The sequence below is a fragment of the Zootoca vivipara genome, chromosome 3 (assembly GCF_965207765.1).
Source record: "Zootoca vivipara chromosome 3, rZooViv2.hap1.1, whole genome shotgun sequence".
NCBI lineage: Eukaryota > Metazoa > Chordata > Lepidosauria > Squamata > Lacertidae > Zootoca > Zootoca vivipara.
The window spans coordinates 30,963,148-30,983,356 of NC_142586.1; the positions used below are offsets into that span (position 1 = coordinate 30,963,148).

General features: G+C 41.1%; 1 protein-coding gene across 39 annotated transcripts in view; it reads right to left on the bottom strand.

Moving 5' to 3' along the window:
- The window catches only part of DST (dystonin), a 299,278-nt gene that overhangs the window by 184,540 nt on the left and 94,529 nt on the right, over positions 1–20,209 (bottom strand). For 38 of the 39 annotated variants that reach the window (XM_035109746.3, XM_088665773.1, XM_035109753.3 and 35 more), the window contains 2 exons: positions 17,077–17,169; positions 3,039–3,205 (listed from right to left, as the gene is read on the bottom strand). In XM_035109746.3, coding sequence (XP_034965637.3) covers positions 3,039–3,205; positions 17,077–17,169 — 260 coding nt within the window. Of the gene's footprint in view, positions 1–3,038; positions 3,206–9,403; positions 10,349–17,076; positions 17,170–20,209 lie in introns of those variants that run through there. The other variant, XM_088665782.1, reaches the window with a different exon arrangement.

The window sequence follows — 20,209 nt, forward strand, 5'->3', positions numbered from 1 at the left end:
CCTAGCATCTGTTCAGAGATGCAGCCAGTAGATATCTTTACCATTCATTTGCCATTCTGGGTAATAATTCCCAACCTTTTCAATATTATTCTTATAATGTTGTGCCAAGAACAGTACACAATAGTCCAGGTGTGCGCTTTGCTAATGTCTCTGTTATAGCAGGAATTTTCCTGTGCACCGGCCCACCCCCAAGTTTCTGTCCTACTAGCTGCTATCAGATAATCCAATTTATTGGCATTCACCAGATTGTACAAAATGAGTGAGCACTAGGAAAATAAAGTGGGGAAATGCATGTTGAATGAACAAGACAAATGCCCATTTTATAGTTATGCATGTATGCACCTTTGCAATGTACATAAAACATCTTGACCTCTGCTGCACAAGGACTCCTTAGGGCCCATGCACAATTTAAATGAAGCCTAAATCTGCATTTGCTTGCATTGTGCCCTCCCTAGCCTTGCCTCTCCCCAACTCTTCCCTCTCTCTGCTGATTTATGTCTCTCACCGTGACCTTCTCACTCACCTTTCTGCTGTGTTTGCCCTGTTTGAGATCCATGTGACTCTCCCATCACAAGGCAACTGCTCAGTTACCTGGGATGGTGAAATAAGCACGAGCTAACACAAGAGGGAGACAGCACTCAGAAAGCAAATAATGTACAGATTATTTATTTCTATGTGCAGTTAGTGGAAAGAAAGCAACAAAAAACACTCTCCCAGATCTTCTTGAGAAGCATATGTCAAGAAGACCCCAAAAAGATATTCAGAGAGCAGTTCTACTTCAGACACATGGAACAGACAGACACAATTCCTGTTGTACAACGTTGTTGAGGAATTATACAATAAAGAGTCATTATCTTATTAGTCAATAATCCCTATAGAATGCGAGAAACAATAACAAAACAAAAAAAACCCTGTAGGTCTATAAACAACTGAGAAGCCTCTCCTTCTTTGTCCTTTTCTCTCATTCTCACACTACTTTTTTGAATTCCCCTCCCAAAGCAAACCTCCCTGATTCACTGACTTGGAATGCTGCTGTCTATTACATGCAGCTTCCTCCCCAACACACCAAAAAGGCTAAGTAATGCATTATACATGAAAACAAGGAGGAGCTGAAAGATCTGTCTCTGGAGCCAGAGGCCTAACACATTTACACATGTTACAGGTAGGTAGCCGTGTTGGTCTGAGTCGAAGCAAAATAAAAAAATTCCTTCAGTAGCACCTTAAAGACCAACTAAGTTTTTATTTTGGTACCAAAATAAAAACTTAGTTGGTCTTTAAGGTGCTACTGAAGGAATTTTTTTATTTTACATTTACACATGGATATTCTAGGGCTGCAAATTCTAACAACACCACTGTGTCCCACTATCCCACAGATAGATCTCAATGCCCCTAATTACTATGACACTTGTTCCAGTTGGCTGCCACATCTTGTAGCTCCTTTGCAGAAGGAAAATCAGCCAAGAACTATGGAACTCAGGGACGTGTAGTTCATCACATGTCACATAGGGTAAGACACCTCTCTCAGCCTCTCAAAGTATAGCTAGAGTTTCTTGTACCGTTACTCTCCCTGCTTCACTCCCCTGGTTCTAACACCATTTCTGATTGGCTGCAACATACCTCAAAAGATCTTGCAGGATCAGGACAACTTCATACAGACACTGGTTTGCATAAACATCCCCAAGCATGATTTACTATTTAACCTCAACTGTTTTCCTAGTGGTGACTTCTCATTGTTGGCAATATACATTGTTCAATGTATATTTCATGTAATACTTATGTAACCCAAATGTAGCCGTTTTTCATATTCCATAGTTCAAATCCATCTGTAATTAAGTGTCCAGTTTCTGGAGCAGCAGAGTATGGAAGTCTTGTGGTTCTCCAAACCTCTATGTCCCACTGCTGTGCTTACAAGAGGCAGACAGGAAGTACTAACAAAGGCATCCACACAAGCTGACACCTTTAATCTATCCTGCTCCTTCTACACATGATAGCAACATAAAGCACATACTCATTCAGTTCCTCATGCTGGGCAGGCTACCGGTATCTTAAAATTTCTCTCTTCTGGGAACATGATCTCTGTTAGATCCTGTCATCTGATGAGGAAACAGCAACTAAGTTCAGCGCTGCAAGGGAATGTTCTTTTCCCATAAGCTGTGTGTTATTCCTGTCTCTCTCATATATATAGAAAGAGAGAGCGCATCTAGGCAACCCAAATTCTGTGCTGAGAAAAACAAAATCTCTGATCGGAGAAAGCGTATTGCATAGTTTCTCTTCATGATTGATTTTTCATTTCACATCCTCTGCCTTGGGCTTTACTAGATCAGGAGCGTCAAGGAACTTTCCAAGGCACATGTGCCCCATTGTACGGACCATACTCTCAGTCTGTTTTCTGGATTCCAAGATTTCAGCAGATATTTAACAAGCATTTTCAAGCATACCTTCAATGGGCAGAAAGTTTTAAAAGTAAAAACTGAGTTTTTCGAGAAGCAAACCTCTGTGCCCAATGCCATATTATGTTGTTGTTTTCCTGCAGTTCCTACAGAAACGAAATCTTGTATCTATTCCAGGCATCCCCAAACTTCGGCCCTCCAGATGTTTTGGACTACAATTCCCATCTTCCCTGACCACTGGTCCTGCTAGCTAGGGATCATGGGAGCTGTAGGCCAAAACATCTGGAGGGGCCGCAGTTTGGGGATGCCTGATCTATTCCTTGGCTATTATAAAGCTACATGAGTGCCTTTTCTGATAGTAGTTTGGACAACTATATCAAGGCCCAGGAAGTCTGATTTCCCAGGCAGTCTGAGCATAAGGTACGCCTCCTCCCAATGCTTAAGAAGCTGACCATCACTGGTTTAGAAGGGACAGCATCATCCAATCAGCTGTGAAGCAAGCAGTCAAAAAACTGTAGGACTTCAACCAACAGTAAGCAGCAGGACACATATTGTAAGAGACAGGACCATTGATACATACGGTATTATTTTTTACTCAGGTTATTTCCATAAGCACTCTTTACAAAATCTAAACAAGTGTGTGCTTACCTGTATTTATGAATGATGGCATTAAATAATTTCCCATCTCGCCAGCAGGTAGTGAAATTTTCACAACGAATACCAGCATAACCCTCAGTTGTCTGCTGTGTCCACAGGAGCAATCTCTCTTTAGCAGACATGTCCTCTGACTCTCCAGTAACATGGATGTCAGAAATCTGTATCAAAATAAAATAGAAAACCAGCCAAATTAAAATAGATTAAGAATCACTATTAAGAATGCTATCGAATATCAGCAGCGCCTCAAACCCTCCCCCACCCCATCTCATTATGGCCCAACATTATTATGGGGTGGGGTGGGGGTTGGGGAGCTGAATCACAGCCCTGGATCTTTTGGGCAAAGTCCCAAAGTGGCACAGATAACTTGGCATGAATCCCAGCTCCCCTAATTCAAGCATGTCCCTGGGTGGCCTCTCCCATCATGAGTGCACAGAGCCGAGTCTGGCGACTCCACACAGGAAGTACAGGACGTTACAGAGTTGGGGGGGGGGACAATAAAATCCTTCTCCAAGGATCCTAAATTTAAAAGAGGGCAATTAAGAGAAACGAAACGGAGCATAATAGCAAACAATGGATGGACAACTGAAGAAGATAACAAGGGACGCACTCAACAAGGGATCCTGTATGAGGCAATGGGAGGAGAAAATAGTGACAACTTCATCAATAAGTAAAAAAAGAAATGGCTGATCAAGCTTAGGTAGCAATTTTCTTGAAGTTTTCTGTTTAAGAAACTAGCATCGGCCAGTGCCACCATCAAGCTTTTCACTCAACCTTCAGAGGGCAGCTGGAAAAATCCCATTAATTTCTAGATGGCTGGAACTCTGGAACCAGTGATACTCAGATGCACATGGGGATTGCTTGTTTGAAAATGAAAGCCCATCAAAGCATTTCAGTAAGTGGAAGGCCAACAGGTCAGGGGAGGAAGGGTAGCATCAGCATCTTCTCCCTGATGCGTTGTCTTTACAAATGCATAGAAAATTTGAATTAGATGGCTGCTTGTACATGAGAAATGCCTTCTCCCACACCCACAAATTGTATTTTGAAGTGTGCAGTACACAGCAGAACTGTCAGAAACAGCCCTTTTGGACCCGGCTGTAGGTCTGGAAGCCAGTTTTTCACACTCCTAGCAAGGCCACATTCAAAGGAAGACAGCTATGCAGACTGCATGGCCCGTGCTGGTCTCATGCCTGGCCCTGTCAGCCACGTCAACCACTGGAAATTGAAACACCAATCCCAACTCCCCAAATTAGAGGCGTGTCGACATGATCTCTCTCCCTTAAGAAGCTACTCTGTTTCTGGTACATTTAAGGGCAATTATGCCAAGTATCTTTCCTAGTCGTCTCAGTTTCTATGCATGACAAAATATCCAGACCCATCATGTACAGCAAATAAAACATGCACCATGCTATTTGGGAGAGCTTATTAAAATGCTGGTGTCAACCAGAAGGGCCAGGTGTGCATATTGGTGGGGAGGAGAACCACCCTAAATTTTATTCTGTTAATTTTTCTTTATTTTATTTAAATTATCCTTCCCTCCCCTGCACCCCACTTAAAATGTTATGGACTATTTCAAGCATGAAAGGAAGTGCAGAGAAATTTTTACAGCACAGGAGATTCCAAGTGGACTCTAGACCTTTCGCCCACAGTTTCAACAACTGTGTATATCGGAAACAGCACTTCAGATTCCGTTTCCCATAAGTGACTATTTGCAGGCAGCAGAACAATCTCCAAGTGTCAGTTACCAGTATACCACGATGACTCATGCAAGCGGCATGTACCGGCTAGGATACAAAACCAAGAACAAAGTCCTATTTTAAACTGCAGCTTCAAAAAGCTCTCGTTTTCAGCTCAACTGAGGATCTGAAATGAGTATGGGAGTTATACAATTGTTCTCACTTATATACCTACATTTCGCAAAACACCATTTGCAGAAGTATTGATATGGTTAAGATAAAATAAAATCCTGGTTTCAGGAATAAACTAAGGGGTATTTTTTATTTGACAACTCTAGAGCCCCAAGCTTCCTTCAGCTCTTATCTCCACAGTTTTAGCAACATATAGAGAAGAAAATCGGATAAATGTAAATGGCCCACCAGAAATTCTGTATGGTCTCAGACTGGGCAACTCTGAAGACAGGCTGAGACATTTTATTCCCTAACACCACCAAGGCACTTTGCAGGCAGAGGAAAACTGCCGGCTAATCTCTGCTTCCCTAAAGTGCCACCTCTGCAGATGGCGAGCAGGATCAGGTGACATGAGGCATCAATAAGCTCCCACTTGGCCTCAAATTATAGCTGTTGTCTCTAGCCTGGCTCCTCAGCAATTTGTCTGAACAACTTATCACTCAGTGCAGCTTGAGATGCTACAGAGTGCCTAGGAGCATTGCCTGAGTCTGTCTGTCTGACAACCTTACACTGCGGTTCAAATGAAAGTAGGGGACAGGGAGTGATGTGAATAATGAAATATCATGAATTAGAAATGCTGTTTTGGGAACTTTCAGGATCAGAAAACCAACTCTCAAAGAATTACTCGGTTAAATTAATGGGCACATTTAAGATAAAAACGATAATTTCAAAAGCTAGATGCACATCGCTATATTTAGAAAAACAAAATAATTACTGTTAACTCATTAAAACCAATAATTGCTATTCATAGCTTTAAAGCAGGTAATCCCTTGCGACTCACTAATTAGTAATTATCACATAGAGAATCAGTAATCAGCATAAGTTCATTCGCTTTATAGAGAATTGAAGTGAGAAGATTACAGTATTGAAAAGAACCAAAAAGTATTTCTCAAACTTTAGGGCTGCAATCCTATGTACACCTATCCAGCAGCCATCCCTACTGAACACAGAGGAATTTAACCTCTGAGTATAGGATCCGCATAGGATCATGCTGCAGGATCAGGAGCTCTTCTAATTCCCATTAAATTCAATGAACATGACATTTCCCATTGAAACCAAAAGTGAAACATTTTATTACCTGTGTGGCTACAGATTTATTAATGGGCCCTTAGCCTGCAAAAGTGGACACAGATTTGCATATGACACAAAGCACATGGACATGTTATGCAAATCTGTGTCCACTTTTGATAGTCGGCAGGAGGGCTCAATCCTCAGACAGTGAAATGAGCCCTAAAAATCCTGAGGAAACCTGCTTCTGGGTTGCGTGCGCGCATGCACAGACACACACACACACACACACACACACACACACACACACAAACCCCTTTTCTACACATAGACCTGAGGGGAAACATTTCTACCCCAGTCTTCTTCCTGACATCTGAGAATTTATTTTCTCTTCTTGCTGGACAAAGAAACGTGGAACCCTGTGAAGCCCAAACAGCCAGACACAGGTTTTCTACCTCAGCGAGGCAACAGAGCAGATGCAAAATGGGGAAAGAACCACACTGCACCAGGTTGAGGGAAGCCAGGACCCTTTCCCTCCTCCATCTTATTTCTTCGTGCTAGTCCTGCAGCTCCAGGCCAAGCTTGGAGGTGTGTGGAGAAGAGAAAAATTGGGCATGTCTTTTTTGCTTCCTTTCTGATCCCTGACACCAGAACAAAATTCACAGTGGAAGGGAGAGGAGGGGAGCAAATCTGTTCATCAAGTATTTAACAGACATTGGTTAGTCATACTATAACATTTAAAAAAAATAAAGTCCCTACTTTTGGTCTGATGAATAGGACTGCCTGAGCTAAATCCCTCCCTTCTCCAAATCCTTAAATTCAAAAGCAGTAATAAAATTGTAAATTAATCCTGCTGTTGGTGTGATCCTTTTTTCTTTCTTTTTTGCCTCATTCTTTATTCTTTCAGATAACCAAACGGCTAACGTATTCAGCAGCTTGGCCTCACAGCAAATTGAAAAGGAAACCAGCTTGTCTGTAATAGTATAATGCCTTATAAGCTACTTCAAGTAATCAAACTTTTCACATTGAAATCTGGAGTGCATGTGACTATATTTGTGATCATGAGGCTAGCACATAAAACCCAAAGGTTTGCGTGAAGGGCTCTCTTCAGAAGTGCCACATCTTACACCTTATATCAACAGCAATAATCAGCCAATTTTATACTCTGCCCTGGGTTATGTATTCTGAGGCAGGAGGACAAACAGAGACACCCTTTCCTCATTTGCAATAAAGTGCTGTGTATGCTGATAACAGAAGCTGACGTGATTGTACAATCACTCAAAGAGATAGCCTGAATATTGGTTAAGCCAGGCAATAAATGTATGAGAGCCAACCTAGATGTTATAAAAGAGGCACTGGTTGCTACTGCCACCCCTAGCTAGAATTTGAGCCAGGGTTCAGCTCCAACTGGAACCTGCTGAGAATGCTAATGGTTCATGCCTGGTGAAGCTTAGCATGCTTCTCATCAATGTACACAATGCATTCCCCTTGCCACTTCACACACAATACGAAGCCATGGCTTATTAAACTATCGTTTATTAAACCATGGCTTAGTGTTATGTATGAACTCTTCCCACTGGCTTAACTATGGCTTGTTTACTGCCAACAAACCATGATTTGAAGCCAATCATGTTTTAACTATGGCTTGGTGTTACATGCAAACCCAGGACCCTTTCTTCAGTATGGTACTGAACACTCAACAAACTACAAAGGCATGAGACAAAAGGAGCTGGGAAACTAAACAAACTTAAGATAAACAAGCCATGGTTTGTGTAATCATCTGTGGGACTACTTGGAATAATTTAAGATTTGCTAAACAAACCACAGCTTAACATTATGTGTGAACCAGACCACTGAATTATTATGGCCCAGTCACAAATGCCTGGGACCAAGAGGCAGAGTTATCTATATCACAGGACTTGGCACAGCTGCAAATCAAGCAATTCTTCTATTTAATAAAAAATAAAACAAAATCATGTTTGCTAAGATCAGCTCTCCTACAAAAATAATAGAGAAAAGCCTTTTTGAAGAGTGGAAACATCCAGCAAGATAAGTGGGTCCATGAGCTTTCACAGCAAAGAAAGAATCAGAGCTGCAGAAATTTGGGGAGCTGAATGGGATCAAACAGTGGAACTGAGGCAATAGGCCCAAAAGCCATGAACTCCACCGGTGTGTCCACACATTCCCAAACTCACTGCCATCTTGTCCCTCCCGCTCCTAGTATGTGGCAGCAGCACCACTTTCGGGAGACTATTGCTGTGGTTCCGCCCCACCGGGAGAACGGCTCTTGCCAAGGGCAGGGTGGATTCAAGAAAGAGGACAGCACCAGCAGTGGGCTAAGGTGCCAGGATGTAAGGATGAAGGTGTAAGAGAATTGAAAGAACCAGAGTTAGGGGAGGAGGAGAAAAGGAGCTAAAAATGAAAAGTGTCGAGGGGAAAGAAGGGGGAAGCTGAGCGGGGGATACACCCATGATCTTGGTAAAAGAAAAGTTATATGGAATGAGCAGGGGAGAAATTGATATCCAAGTGAAATTTGGAGGAGGGGGGGAATGGATCATGGATCAAAGATCCAAGGTAACATGGAGGCCAAAGAGTAATACAGGTGTAGGTAGAGGATTTCACAAGCCAAACCGAATGAACCAAGCACCTTATGTGGCTAAGCATCTCTCATTTTATATTAAAAAAGATTTATGCCTTTATGAATACATAAGTCCTAGTGATTTTGAAAAACAAAACAGGAATTAATAATGATTATTAATGGGTTTAGGTAGATTGTAGCTTACCAAAAAAATTGTATACACCAGTGCATACATCTGTTGCTGGTGTGTACATCAGTGTGTACTGATGTACACACCAGCGACAGAGACAGCCTGTTTCTCAGTTCAATAACTGGGGGCATTTCACTCATTCAAATCATATACAGTTGAATGGTTGCATGTTGTATCCTTAACACAGCGTTCCATGTGGAAGCAAGAAGTGCAGTAATGTAGAAAGCGGCAAGTTTCCACCTTAGATATCTGAGCCATGCACTGTATGTACCTCTTAGATCCCGCCTACTTATGACAGCAAGCCCTGCCCATTATCACTATCGCTAGGACAGCAACATAGCCGGTGGATACACACTAGAGAATGGCCATATGTTGCAACTTATTTGGCCCCTTACTCAAAATGTTATACCCAGTAGACAAACTGGATGGCAAAAATTAACTGAAACACATGCTACGGTAGGTACAACGGGTACAAATATTTTAAAATTAACCCTTCTGAAAAATCATTCATTTGGGGGGTTATTTTTCAATGCAAGAGCAGCTAACCTCAAAACCAGCAGGAGTAGTTCAGCAGCAGTTGAAATACTCAGCATGCAAAAATCAAATATTGCTCAAGGATTTTAAAATTATTTTTCTTGGAAAATTGCATACTATTCTAGCGCTACGGTACGTTTACCTTGCTCCTGTTTGGTAAAATGCTATAAGCTTCATTTTCCTCCGAAAGAGGCAGAGACCCGGAATTTGGAAATCCTTGCTGCAGGTGGGTCTGATTTTGAAGTTTAGCCGGATGCCGATTGTAACCATTTTCCCATTTGGGCGAATCATCAGCGATTCCAGAAAGAGCCTTGGATGGTGCATTTTCTTCACACTGCTTGTTTAACACACAACTTGAGCCAGATTCCTTTTCAAAATTTACTCCTCTGTTTTTCTGGAATGTTAATTCTCCTTGGATCCCGTTGTGGGAAGATTTCTTGTCCTTGTGTTTTTTGGGACACTCTTCCAGATCTTCAGTTAACCGCCTCTCTTTTTCTTCAGACTTTCTAGCTCTTCTGCCTTTAGCACAAGCACCATCCCCACTGCTTGAATCGCAGCTTGCCCCACTCACCAGTTTTGCTTTAACAAGAACAGGGTTAACATCGGTACTCACAATCAGATCAGTTCTGTCCAGCAGAGCCTTCCGTATAACGGACTCATGAATTGCCAGCTCCCCGGGATGAGTTGCTGTCTCTTTAGAATGATTTGCTTTGAACTGAATTCCCCCCTCGTTTTCCTTAATCTTCTCTGGCTCCCTCTCATCTTCAGCTTGTTTCCTTCTTGATTTCCTCCTGAAGTAATTTCTTCCAGGGGAAAGTTTTGCAGGACTTAAGGGAGCTCTGGCTGGATCCAAACACTGTTCTTCTTTGTCAGCCCTCACACATCCACAGACATTCCCCATCTGGCTCAGAGTGTATCAAAGCCACACAGACTCTGTAATTTTACTAAGTTTACATGAGCAAAAATCATTTTCAGATTGAGCTAAAACCTCCAGCTTATATCCCTAATATCTTTCAGGCTAAACTCCCGGTCCTCAGGACGTAGCCATTTTGCTTATGAGAAATGCATACGCAATAAATGTTGTGGCATTGTGCCCAGGCCGGGCCTGTGTCTGATTAGACACTGAGGCTTATTTCTGGACACCAATCCTCTTAAGCAAACATCACTGCCTCAGCATTAAACTGTAATGCCGATGGCCTTTTTGCACTGATGACATAGCATCGATCAGAACAGAAAAGCCTCGTGCAGGTGTTACTTTATACGCCTGACTACTGAAAGAGAAAGTAATACAGTAAAACGAAGCCCTAAACCAGCACTACAGATACAGAGCCAACACTAATAAGGCAAGAAATACGTCCCTTTTGAAGTCAATTTTTAAAAAACTGGTTACGAATAACACACAGGAAAATATAAGATTATGCTTTCCAGGTCAATGCTCCAGACTAACTACTAAGAAAGTACCAGAAATTAGTAGACTTAAACATTTGACTATGGTCAAAGCACCTGGAAGTGAGTAGCATCATACCCCATAAATTGATATTTAGCTGGAGATCTTTGAATAGTAGGAAGAACAAAGAAAATGAAAACACAGTGGGTGAATTTATGTAGACAGGTATGAATAAAATTCTTGCAAACTGGAGATTACTTGGTACTAGGGGATAATCTTATAAGCTTCTTTAGTTTCAGCAGGAAAATTTTTGTTTTCTCTCCTCCGAGTCTATATATTTATATTTTTTACAATTCTACCTAGAATTACAAAGCACCCCTACTCAGAGGTAAGACCTACTGAATTCATTGGGGCTTTCTCTGAGATAAGTAGGGTCAGAACCGCAGCCTTAATTATCGGCAGCAGGAATTAAGATGCGCCACACATTGTTGCAGCAAACAAGTCCCTATATGGAATCCCATACAAATCCTGAGTGGCAATTGCAAGCCATATGATTTGGGGCTTACACTACAAAGTCCTCCTTTTTGGACTGAACAGTGGTGTTCCAAACCACAAGCCGTGTGCGCTATGGATTTTTTGGTCAAGATAATTTGCCACAGATACAGGCAGGAAAAGCTAGAGGTAGCAACAGTACCTTTAGGTCAGGTATGAGGTACCTTTAGTCCTCCAGGTATTGCTGAACTAAAACTCCCACCATCTCTGGCCATTGGTCATCTTGCCAGAGCTGATAGGATGTGTAGCTCAGTAACTTCTGCAGAGTCAAAGGTCTCCACAGCTCCTTAGGACAAACAAACATGGTACCCCAGGTGCTACTTGAAGTTTGCTGCATGACTGCTTCCTTCCTGTGGTGAGCCAATCATGGTCAGGCACCCACTGCCAGGTTTAACTCTCACTTGCCCCATGTCTTGCCTTATAACTTAAGTGTGCTCTCTGACCAAGTCTCTCTCCATGCTGCCAGTATTTTCTACCGTAAAATGCGATTTCCCACTCTCATGTAAGGAAGAAGGCTTCCAAGTTTCACCATCACCTAGCCTGTGTCATTTTAATCAGTCCACCTCAGGGCGAAAAGTGAAGGCCCAGAACAAACGCTGGCTTGAGGCCTTCCTGGGCACGTCTGCTATTCCATCTAAAATCATTAATGCGAGGTGACATCATGATGCGGTAAAGACAAGCCTGCCAGAAACAGTTATCTCCTACGGTGTGCCATTACATCATTTTGCGATCATTCCACAAGGGAAGCGGAAAAGATTCAATACTATGGCAGGCCCCACACACTACGCACTTAAGCAAGTAAGCAGAAGAGCTTATTTTTTGCATTTATATCTCACCTTTTTCTCCGAGGAGTACATGGTTCACCCCTCCCCTCTTTAGTCAATCCCTACAATAACCTTGATAGGTTAAGAGGATGGGACTGGTGGCCAAGGTCACCCAGCGAGCTTCATGACTGAGTGGGGATTTTAACCCTGATCTCCCAGGTCCTGGTCTGAGACTACACCACACTGGCTTCCTAGAACATTTGGCTCACACAGGAATTTGCTATAGTCATTTTTTGTTTTTTAATCACAAGCTTCCTCGTGTGCTGCAGCAGCTGAAGTATTGATGGGATGGAGCTGCTTGCCAGGTATGTACTTTCATTAACTGCTGCACACACAGTTAACCCAATCTTAACCTATCTGTGAATTCAGCTGAAAAGACAAAGCCTGAACATTTTATCCACAACGAGGGGGCAGATCAGACAAAGTAACATTTTTAAAATAATAATAATAACAATGTATATAAATTATAGAGAGAGTGTGCATGGCCTTTAAAAGCTGTCTTATTACAAATGACAGTCCATGATTATATCTAATAAGAACCATGAAGAAAACGGTAACTGTTCACCTCCTATAGCTGCAGATTAAATTGCGGACATTAAATAACTCCGTGTTTAGATCTCTGAGAAGATCAGTTATTGACCTCTTGCCTGCTGGTTTTAAATCATGAGCAGATTAAAAGTGGATCCTTGGAGAAAGGTTTCAATGTCTGGAGACAGTCCAGAGGTATGCTTCAGAGGAAGATGTTTCTGCCCAACCACATGCTGCTACACAGCCAGTAGCAGGCCCTAACAAGGGAATAAGCTTTTAAGAGCCCTGCACTCACGGTGTGGTACCCCTTTCCCAGTCTCAACATTTCTTGTATTCCCAAGATAAAACAACTCATTTAATGTGCAGAAAAGCCAGCCAGTTCTGCTTTAAGAGATTAATTCCTGCAGCATCAAGCATTTACAGGTGAAGCAGTGGTGAAAAATGTCTCTCTCCACTGCAGGGGGGGCTCCATGAACATTTTACTGAGATGAAATATTTACATCTCGAGCGTGTGTAGCTTGTACACATGCTCTCTTGGGGAAATAAACAGAAGGCTACCATTGAAGAGACACATTGCTTCTCAGAAGCAACTAAACGAAATTTGTAGTAGACTTTGTGCTCAAAAAACGGTTTGAGTACCCCACATTACAGCATGAACTTAGTTTTGTGATGTTAGTGGTTGTGTGGACAAAGCAACACCTTAACTCTTGTGATATAGGCCTGGCTCAAAAAACAAAAACAAAAAAACCCCTCAATATTTTGTTAGTGACTTCTGCAATAAAACAAATAACTGCATAAGTATATTATGGTGATTTGGAAAGGAGGGGAAAAAACAGGGTTATGTTTCACCACAAACAACATGGGTAGATAATGGATCAAAATAATGTTTATCCTAATTCACTATGCTGTTATTATTATGATTAATTGCTTTGCAGATGTACCTTTTCAGCTTAGGACAAATACCTACATACATTAAAAAAACACCCAGTTTTAACTCCATTTTGGTTCATAACAAAATAAGTAAATAAAAAATAAAATAAAATACATTAAAAACACCCAGTTTTAACTCCATTTTGGTTCATAACAAAATAAGTAAATAAAAAATAAAATAAAATAAAATGAACATGATAGCCTAAAAAAAAAGCACTACCGGTAATCCCAGTTTATATAAAGCCAAATGCTTGCTGAAACAAAGGGTGTGGGGGTTGGGTTTGATTGTTATGTTTTTGTCACCCCACAGGTTTTTGCCACAAAAAATGAGGGAGCCAAATGGCCCTTGCCTCCCTTCAGAAGACATCCTATAGCTTAGGACAGGTTTCTCCAGTCTGATGCCCTGTAGATGCTTTGAACTAAAACTCCCATCAGCCCCAGCCTGCATGGCCACATGGTCAAGGATTGTGGGAGTTGTAGTTCAAGCATGTGGACATCAGGTTGGGGAATGCTGAATTAGGATTTAAAACCTCAATAATACAAGAGAAGGTTCTAATGCTGCAGGGAAAGCAGAAATGCAATTCAGTCTGTTGTAATTAAATGAGGCTTTCAGATTCCAAAGGTCATTTAGGGTGTGTGACATCCAAAAGGCCATATATACATTATCAGAGAAGCATTACTGAAAGCAAAAGTACTACTTACTCTCCTGCAACATCTGAATGAGCTCATGCATAGTAACACTGTTTTTCAATCATAAGCAACTCAAACTAGGAAGGAGGTACCTTGGGGGCTTTGCTAGCATGCTGAAAACACACATAAGTTGGCTTACTGATAGTAAAAGAATTCATAACCTGCTCATGAGTGAGTAGAATCCAGGTGGGAATTAGAATCATCAATTAAAATCCAAATGGTCTCCGAAAGCAGCAATGATATAGGTACAATTGCTCAGGATAAATTCATGTGCTTCATACCGATTTCTGTTCCATAAACCTTTCACTATTTGCACATCTAACTATTCCTGCTTAGATTTTGTAATCAGTAATATATGTAAGTTCTCCAACTAGGTACTGCTTTTGAAATTTCTAAATCGAAGTACAAATAAATGCGAACAGCATAGCTTTAAATGCTCTGTCTATTCTTAAATGGCAGAAAACATTTAAAATTCTGCACCACAGTTCCTAACAACATGGTATTTGTGGTAAATGGTGATTAAGAATCACATGGGCCACAGAATTTACAAACAAAATGCAACTCTCAGGCACTGAAGTTGAGAAGCAACGATACCAGTGCTACATACTATAAGAACCATTACAGAAATTCTTTAAGTACAGTCAGTGCCATAATTCTAGTGCCATCTAGCGTGATCAACCATAACCAACACACTCAACAGTTACAACAAGAAATAACAGCTCTTTTATAAAAACAACAACAACTGCTGAGCACACTTGTAATATGCTGTATAACGTATTAAAAGTTCAAATAAAGATAGAACAACTAGACGTGATACAAACTGCTTAAAATAAACTGCATGAAATAAAGCTGGACAGGACTTTATTGGCTTAAGTATAAGAGCTCTAGCTGAACTGGCTTCAGGGTTTTCAAAGAAACACTTCATAGTCATTCAGAAAAATCTTATTTCCCCTCCTTACAGGAGATGAGTTGCCAAATTAAACAAAAATTGTCATCAACAGAGTTCAACTTGATAAATACCCAATATTCCAGCACATTCCATTCTTTTTTTAAAAGTTTCTTTTTATTATTGATTTTTATTTTTTAAAAATAATGTTTGACAAAAAAGCACCTATAGTGCCTCCACTTTCAATTCATTGAGTGCTCTTCATAGACATTATGCGGGTTGGAGGGAAAGGGAGTGGGGAGTGGGTAACAATCTTTCATTCTATTGCATGGTATTTGTGGAGGGTTCTATGTTTTGACCACACAAATAATTTACTGTGGTGAGTATATACTTTCAATGAACACAAGAAGCAGCTACAGGAGATGGACTTTCAGTGGGGTGTTTCTAGGACGAAGGTGAAACTGTAAAGCTCCCTTGTTATTTTTATTATTGTTATGTTGTTATATTATATTGTTATTTGTTACACTTATAGTTCTGAAATGTTGCTTTTTATATGTTGTTATAGTTGCTACTATGTAGTTTTGCTATGTTCTTAGGAAATACTTTTTGCACTGTTTGATTTTGAAATACTGTATATTCCTGCATATAAAACTACTTTTTAACCCAGGAAAATCTTCTCAAAAGTCGGGGGTCGTCTTATACGCCGGGTCGTATTTCTTATACGGCAAGAATATCCCAAACTCTATATTTTAACTGGAAAAGTTGGGGGTCGTCTTATACGCCGGAATATACGATGCCGTATTTTTCCATATATAAGACTATATTTTTTTCCAAATTTTTTGAAGTTTAAAGTAAGGGGTCGTCTTATACACAGATAGTGCATAGTGCATTTTCTTGATTTTGAGTCCCAAAAAATAGGGGGCGTTTTATGCACGGGAGCGTCTTATACACAGAAAAATACTGTATATTGCTTCCTTTGTCGCAAGCTGCTTTAAACATGATTTGTATGGGAAAGCGGCATACAAATAAAATGAATCGCCTATGATAGCAATGTCTTACAGCAAATGTAACTGACCTGTAGAAAGGAGACTGTGAACTGAAAACAGAGACATTAAACTTTCAAATGCATGATGGAAATGACATCCACAGTGTCAATTTTTCATGAGGGGTTCTAAGACCAGTAAGTCCCACCCCCATCCCCAACGGGAAAGGGTGCTCCAGAAGACACTAGGGCAGAGCTTTCCAAACTTTTCATGTTGGTGACACACTTTTTAAACATGCATCATTTTGTGACACAGTAATTTGGTTACTAGCAAACAGGAGGTTAAACTTACTAACCCCTTTCCAGCCCTGGGAGAAGTGTGGGGAGCGTTTGTGTGCCATGCCTACACACTGCAACTGACACACTAACATGTCACGACGCAGAGTTTGGAAAGCTCTGGTCTTCTAGGGCAGCGTTTCTCAACCGCTGTTCCGTGGCACACTAGTGTGCCGCGAGACGCTGGCTGGTGTGCCGCGACGTGCAGCGACGAGAAGGGCGATTTGCATTGTCACGTGCCTGGCGGCCGCCAATATTCAACACTAACCCGCCGGAAAGCAATATTTCTCCTCCTCTTTCCCAAAGCTCAGTGCAAACAAGCCTGGCGGCCGCCAATACACAACACTGACCCGCCGGAAAGCAATATTTGGCAAGTGTTTCTTAAAGTCATAATTATAATATAGGGCAGCACAGAGTTAATTTTTTTAACTTTTTTAATGGTGGTGTGCCTCGTGATTTTTTTCACGGAACAAGTGTGCCGTGGCCCAAAAAAGGTTGAGAAACACTGTTCTAGGGAATAGACACCACTACTGCCTGTTTCTTCCTGGGGCTAAGTTACTGAAAGAGGCAACAGTAGCAGCACCCACAGAATTGCACCCATTTAAATGCTGCCAGCATCCCTATCCAGTCACATCTGACAAGGGCCGGCAGGGGTGGAGTTTCAAATTGGAAGTGCACTGAAATTGACTAGTCATCTTACCTGAAAGTGCAAAATTATGGTCCATATCAATCCCAAAGTCAATTTGGGATTCCCATCCGTAATGTCATCGTTCCTAATGTTCACCAGTTTCACCTGTCGAGAGGAGGGGGAAAAAACCTATAAGAACATAGGATGAGTCTGCTGGATCAGATCTAGGGCCCATCTAGTCCCACATTCTGTTTTCAGAGGGGCCAAGCAGATGCTCATGGAAAACTGGCAAGCAGGACATGAGCGCAAGAGCACTCTTACTCCCTGAGCTTTCCAGAAACCTTTGCTGTGGAGGCAGAACATAGTTGTTACTGCTAGTAGATGGTTAAACAACTGGAGATGAAAACATTCATTCTGACTCTTCTGCATGATCACAATAAAGAATACTTGCATTCTCAATAATTCTAATAATAAACAGAGAGGGCTGCATTTCCAATTTTGGTTTCTCCTCTTGATGCTTTTCAGGCAAAGCAAAAATTGCCTCTCTGTGGCTGAGTACAGGAGGAAACACTCTTCTGCCAATTTCTGATTCAAGTTTAGATGGCTAAGAAGGAATGGACAGTCTTCTTAACACAAAAGCATGGGGGAAGAGCAAAGAGAAAACATGGAGGATCTTGTATTCTGTCCAGGATCACATCACATTAGGCTTTCCTGGGCTACAGCTGCTTCCCCTACTCTATACTGAGAAGAGTTTAGCTGCATAAAAAAGCCTGTAAGGGAGAGCCTGGCCAATTAAAACAAAAGAAAGCAAATTGCATTAATATTTACACTAGTAGCAGCAGCAGTGATATTTTTATTATCCTAACATCTCTTCAACTATTCAAAGAGCAGCGCACACATTGACTATTTAACAATATTATAGTCCTGCAGTTTTGGAATAAACTTCAGTTGCATTTGCGACTTCTATATCTCCTAATTTATGCAATACTGTCAATGTATTTTGGGAGCCCTATTATAATGCTGCTGTCACACAAGTATTTGCTTATTAAGTTAGAATAAGAATACTCTGATTAAAGAGAGGTATGTGGTGCTTATCCTGATAAAAACATATTTGGGGATATTGTTTAGCAGCCAATTAAACTCAAGTGTCCTGTTGTTTTCCGACCTGTTCATATTATTAAAACTACATTTCACAAGAAATATACTCTGCATTTAAAGCAATTAAGCAAGATGGAAAGCCTAATTATAAATCTCCAAGATGTAAAAGAAGTTGTTCTTTTCTAACAAAATGGCATAATATATTTTGCTATGGGGTTTTCTACCTAAAGAAAAGGGGAGGGAGGCTGCAGTACATGAAATGAAGAGAAAAGAAAACCTCAAAGATCTCTAGAAATTAATAGGGATACAATTTAAGGAAATTTTAAAAAGCCAAACAATTACTTAGCACAAACATGTGGGTTCCTGGGAAGACGACTGTGGCCCCTTCACTCCTCCTCCAGTCCTGCTGCTGCTGTACTGTTATGAGTTAAGCCAGGCACCCCCAAACCCGGCCGTCCAGATGTTTGGGGACTACAACTCCCATCATCCCTAGCTAACAGGACCAGTGGTCAGTGATGATGGGAATTGTAGTCCCAAAACAGCTGGAGGGCTGAGTTTGGGGGTGCTCGAGTTAAGCCATGGTTTGGAGCAGTAGGACATCAAACCTTGACTCGTGGTTTATATTGCTCTAGAGAAATCACAAGCTGAAGCCAAAGTTTTCTAGGGTAGGTTTGAGGAACCTTTGGTCCTTCAGATGTTGCTACAACGCCCATCATCCCTGCCCAGGAGCTAAGACTGTTGGGGCTGATGGGAGTTGAAGTTCAGTAACATCTGGAGGGCTACAGGTTCCCCACAACTGTTCCAGGATTCATAGCAGAGTGGCAGCAGCAGAACCAGAGGAAAAAGCACATTTGGAGCAGGTAACCAACAAATTGTGCATCCAATTTTTTGTAGCCAAAATAAGATCGGATGCTAGCTAGGGGTTGATGGATCAGTTTATAGCCAGCCTGTGTCAATTAATGCATGTATTCATTCATAAATCCATTCTATCCCAATTCTACATTAATTTGCAGATTTTAAAAAACACTGCAGGAAAATTCACTGAAACATTAAATATTATTTTTTCACAAAATACAGATTCATAAAAGTAATTTACTTGAAAATACGTTTTTTTAATTCACATTTTTGGTGCATTTTTTGAGTTGAGAGCTGCAGAATAAAACTTATAGTGAAAAATCAAAGCAACAACTCCATTCTGATGCACACATTAGTCTGGGAGATGCCAATCAGGTCAGCTCACATTATTTTGCCAATAATGAATTCCTCAAGCCTCCCTGGATGTAGCCCTAAGATGTAAGAATGCAATTGCTTAAATCTTCTATATCACAAATGCAGGACCCAGATGCTAACTGTTTACATTACTGGAAGCAGTCCCTATTGCTGGCCCATTTATTCCATCTGGTTTTGACCTTCATCAGTCCCCATCAGATCTGCCTGAGCACAGGTAGCGATAGGTTGCAATATGGAGAGATGTGGATGAAATGAATACATAGCAAAACAAGAGGCTGTGTTCTAGCACAAATGGTGCAATCCACTGGGAATGATGCATGGACATGTCTCATGTTTCTGCCTCGAGATCTGATGGGCACAAGTATGCTAAATCAATCAGAATGCTGGTGTTCTGATACACTCTCTCCCTCCCCCCCCTCCCCCCAGGGGACATGCAATTCAGGAACATTAGCAGTTTTGATTTTCTTTTGCTTTGGCAGAGGAGAAAAAATTGGAGAACCAGGTGAGTGTATCTGTTGACTGAGAGAGATGAATACTGTACTGTAGTTCATGATAATTTTTTTAAAAGATATATACTCTTCTATTTCTTAGGATCTGCCAATGAGGGTAGCAAATCAACCCCACTTCTCTGATTCAGTCCAAATATCATGGCTAAGGAATATTTTTTTAAAAAAATCACCAAACAGCATAAAAATACAAACTGTAATTTTTCCTTTGTCAATAATTAGTATGTTTTCATAGAGTGATAGAACTGCAGAGTTGAAAGGGGCCACAAGGGTCATCTAGTCCAACCCCCTGCAATGCAGGAATCTTTTGACCCAACGTGAGGCACAAACCCACTATGCTGAGATTAACAGTCTCATGCTCTACCGACTGA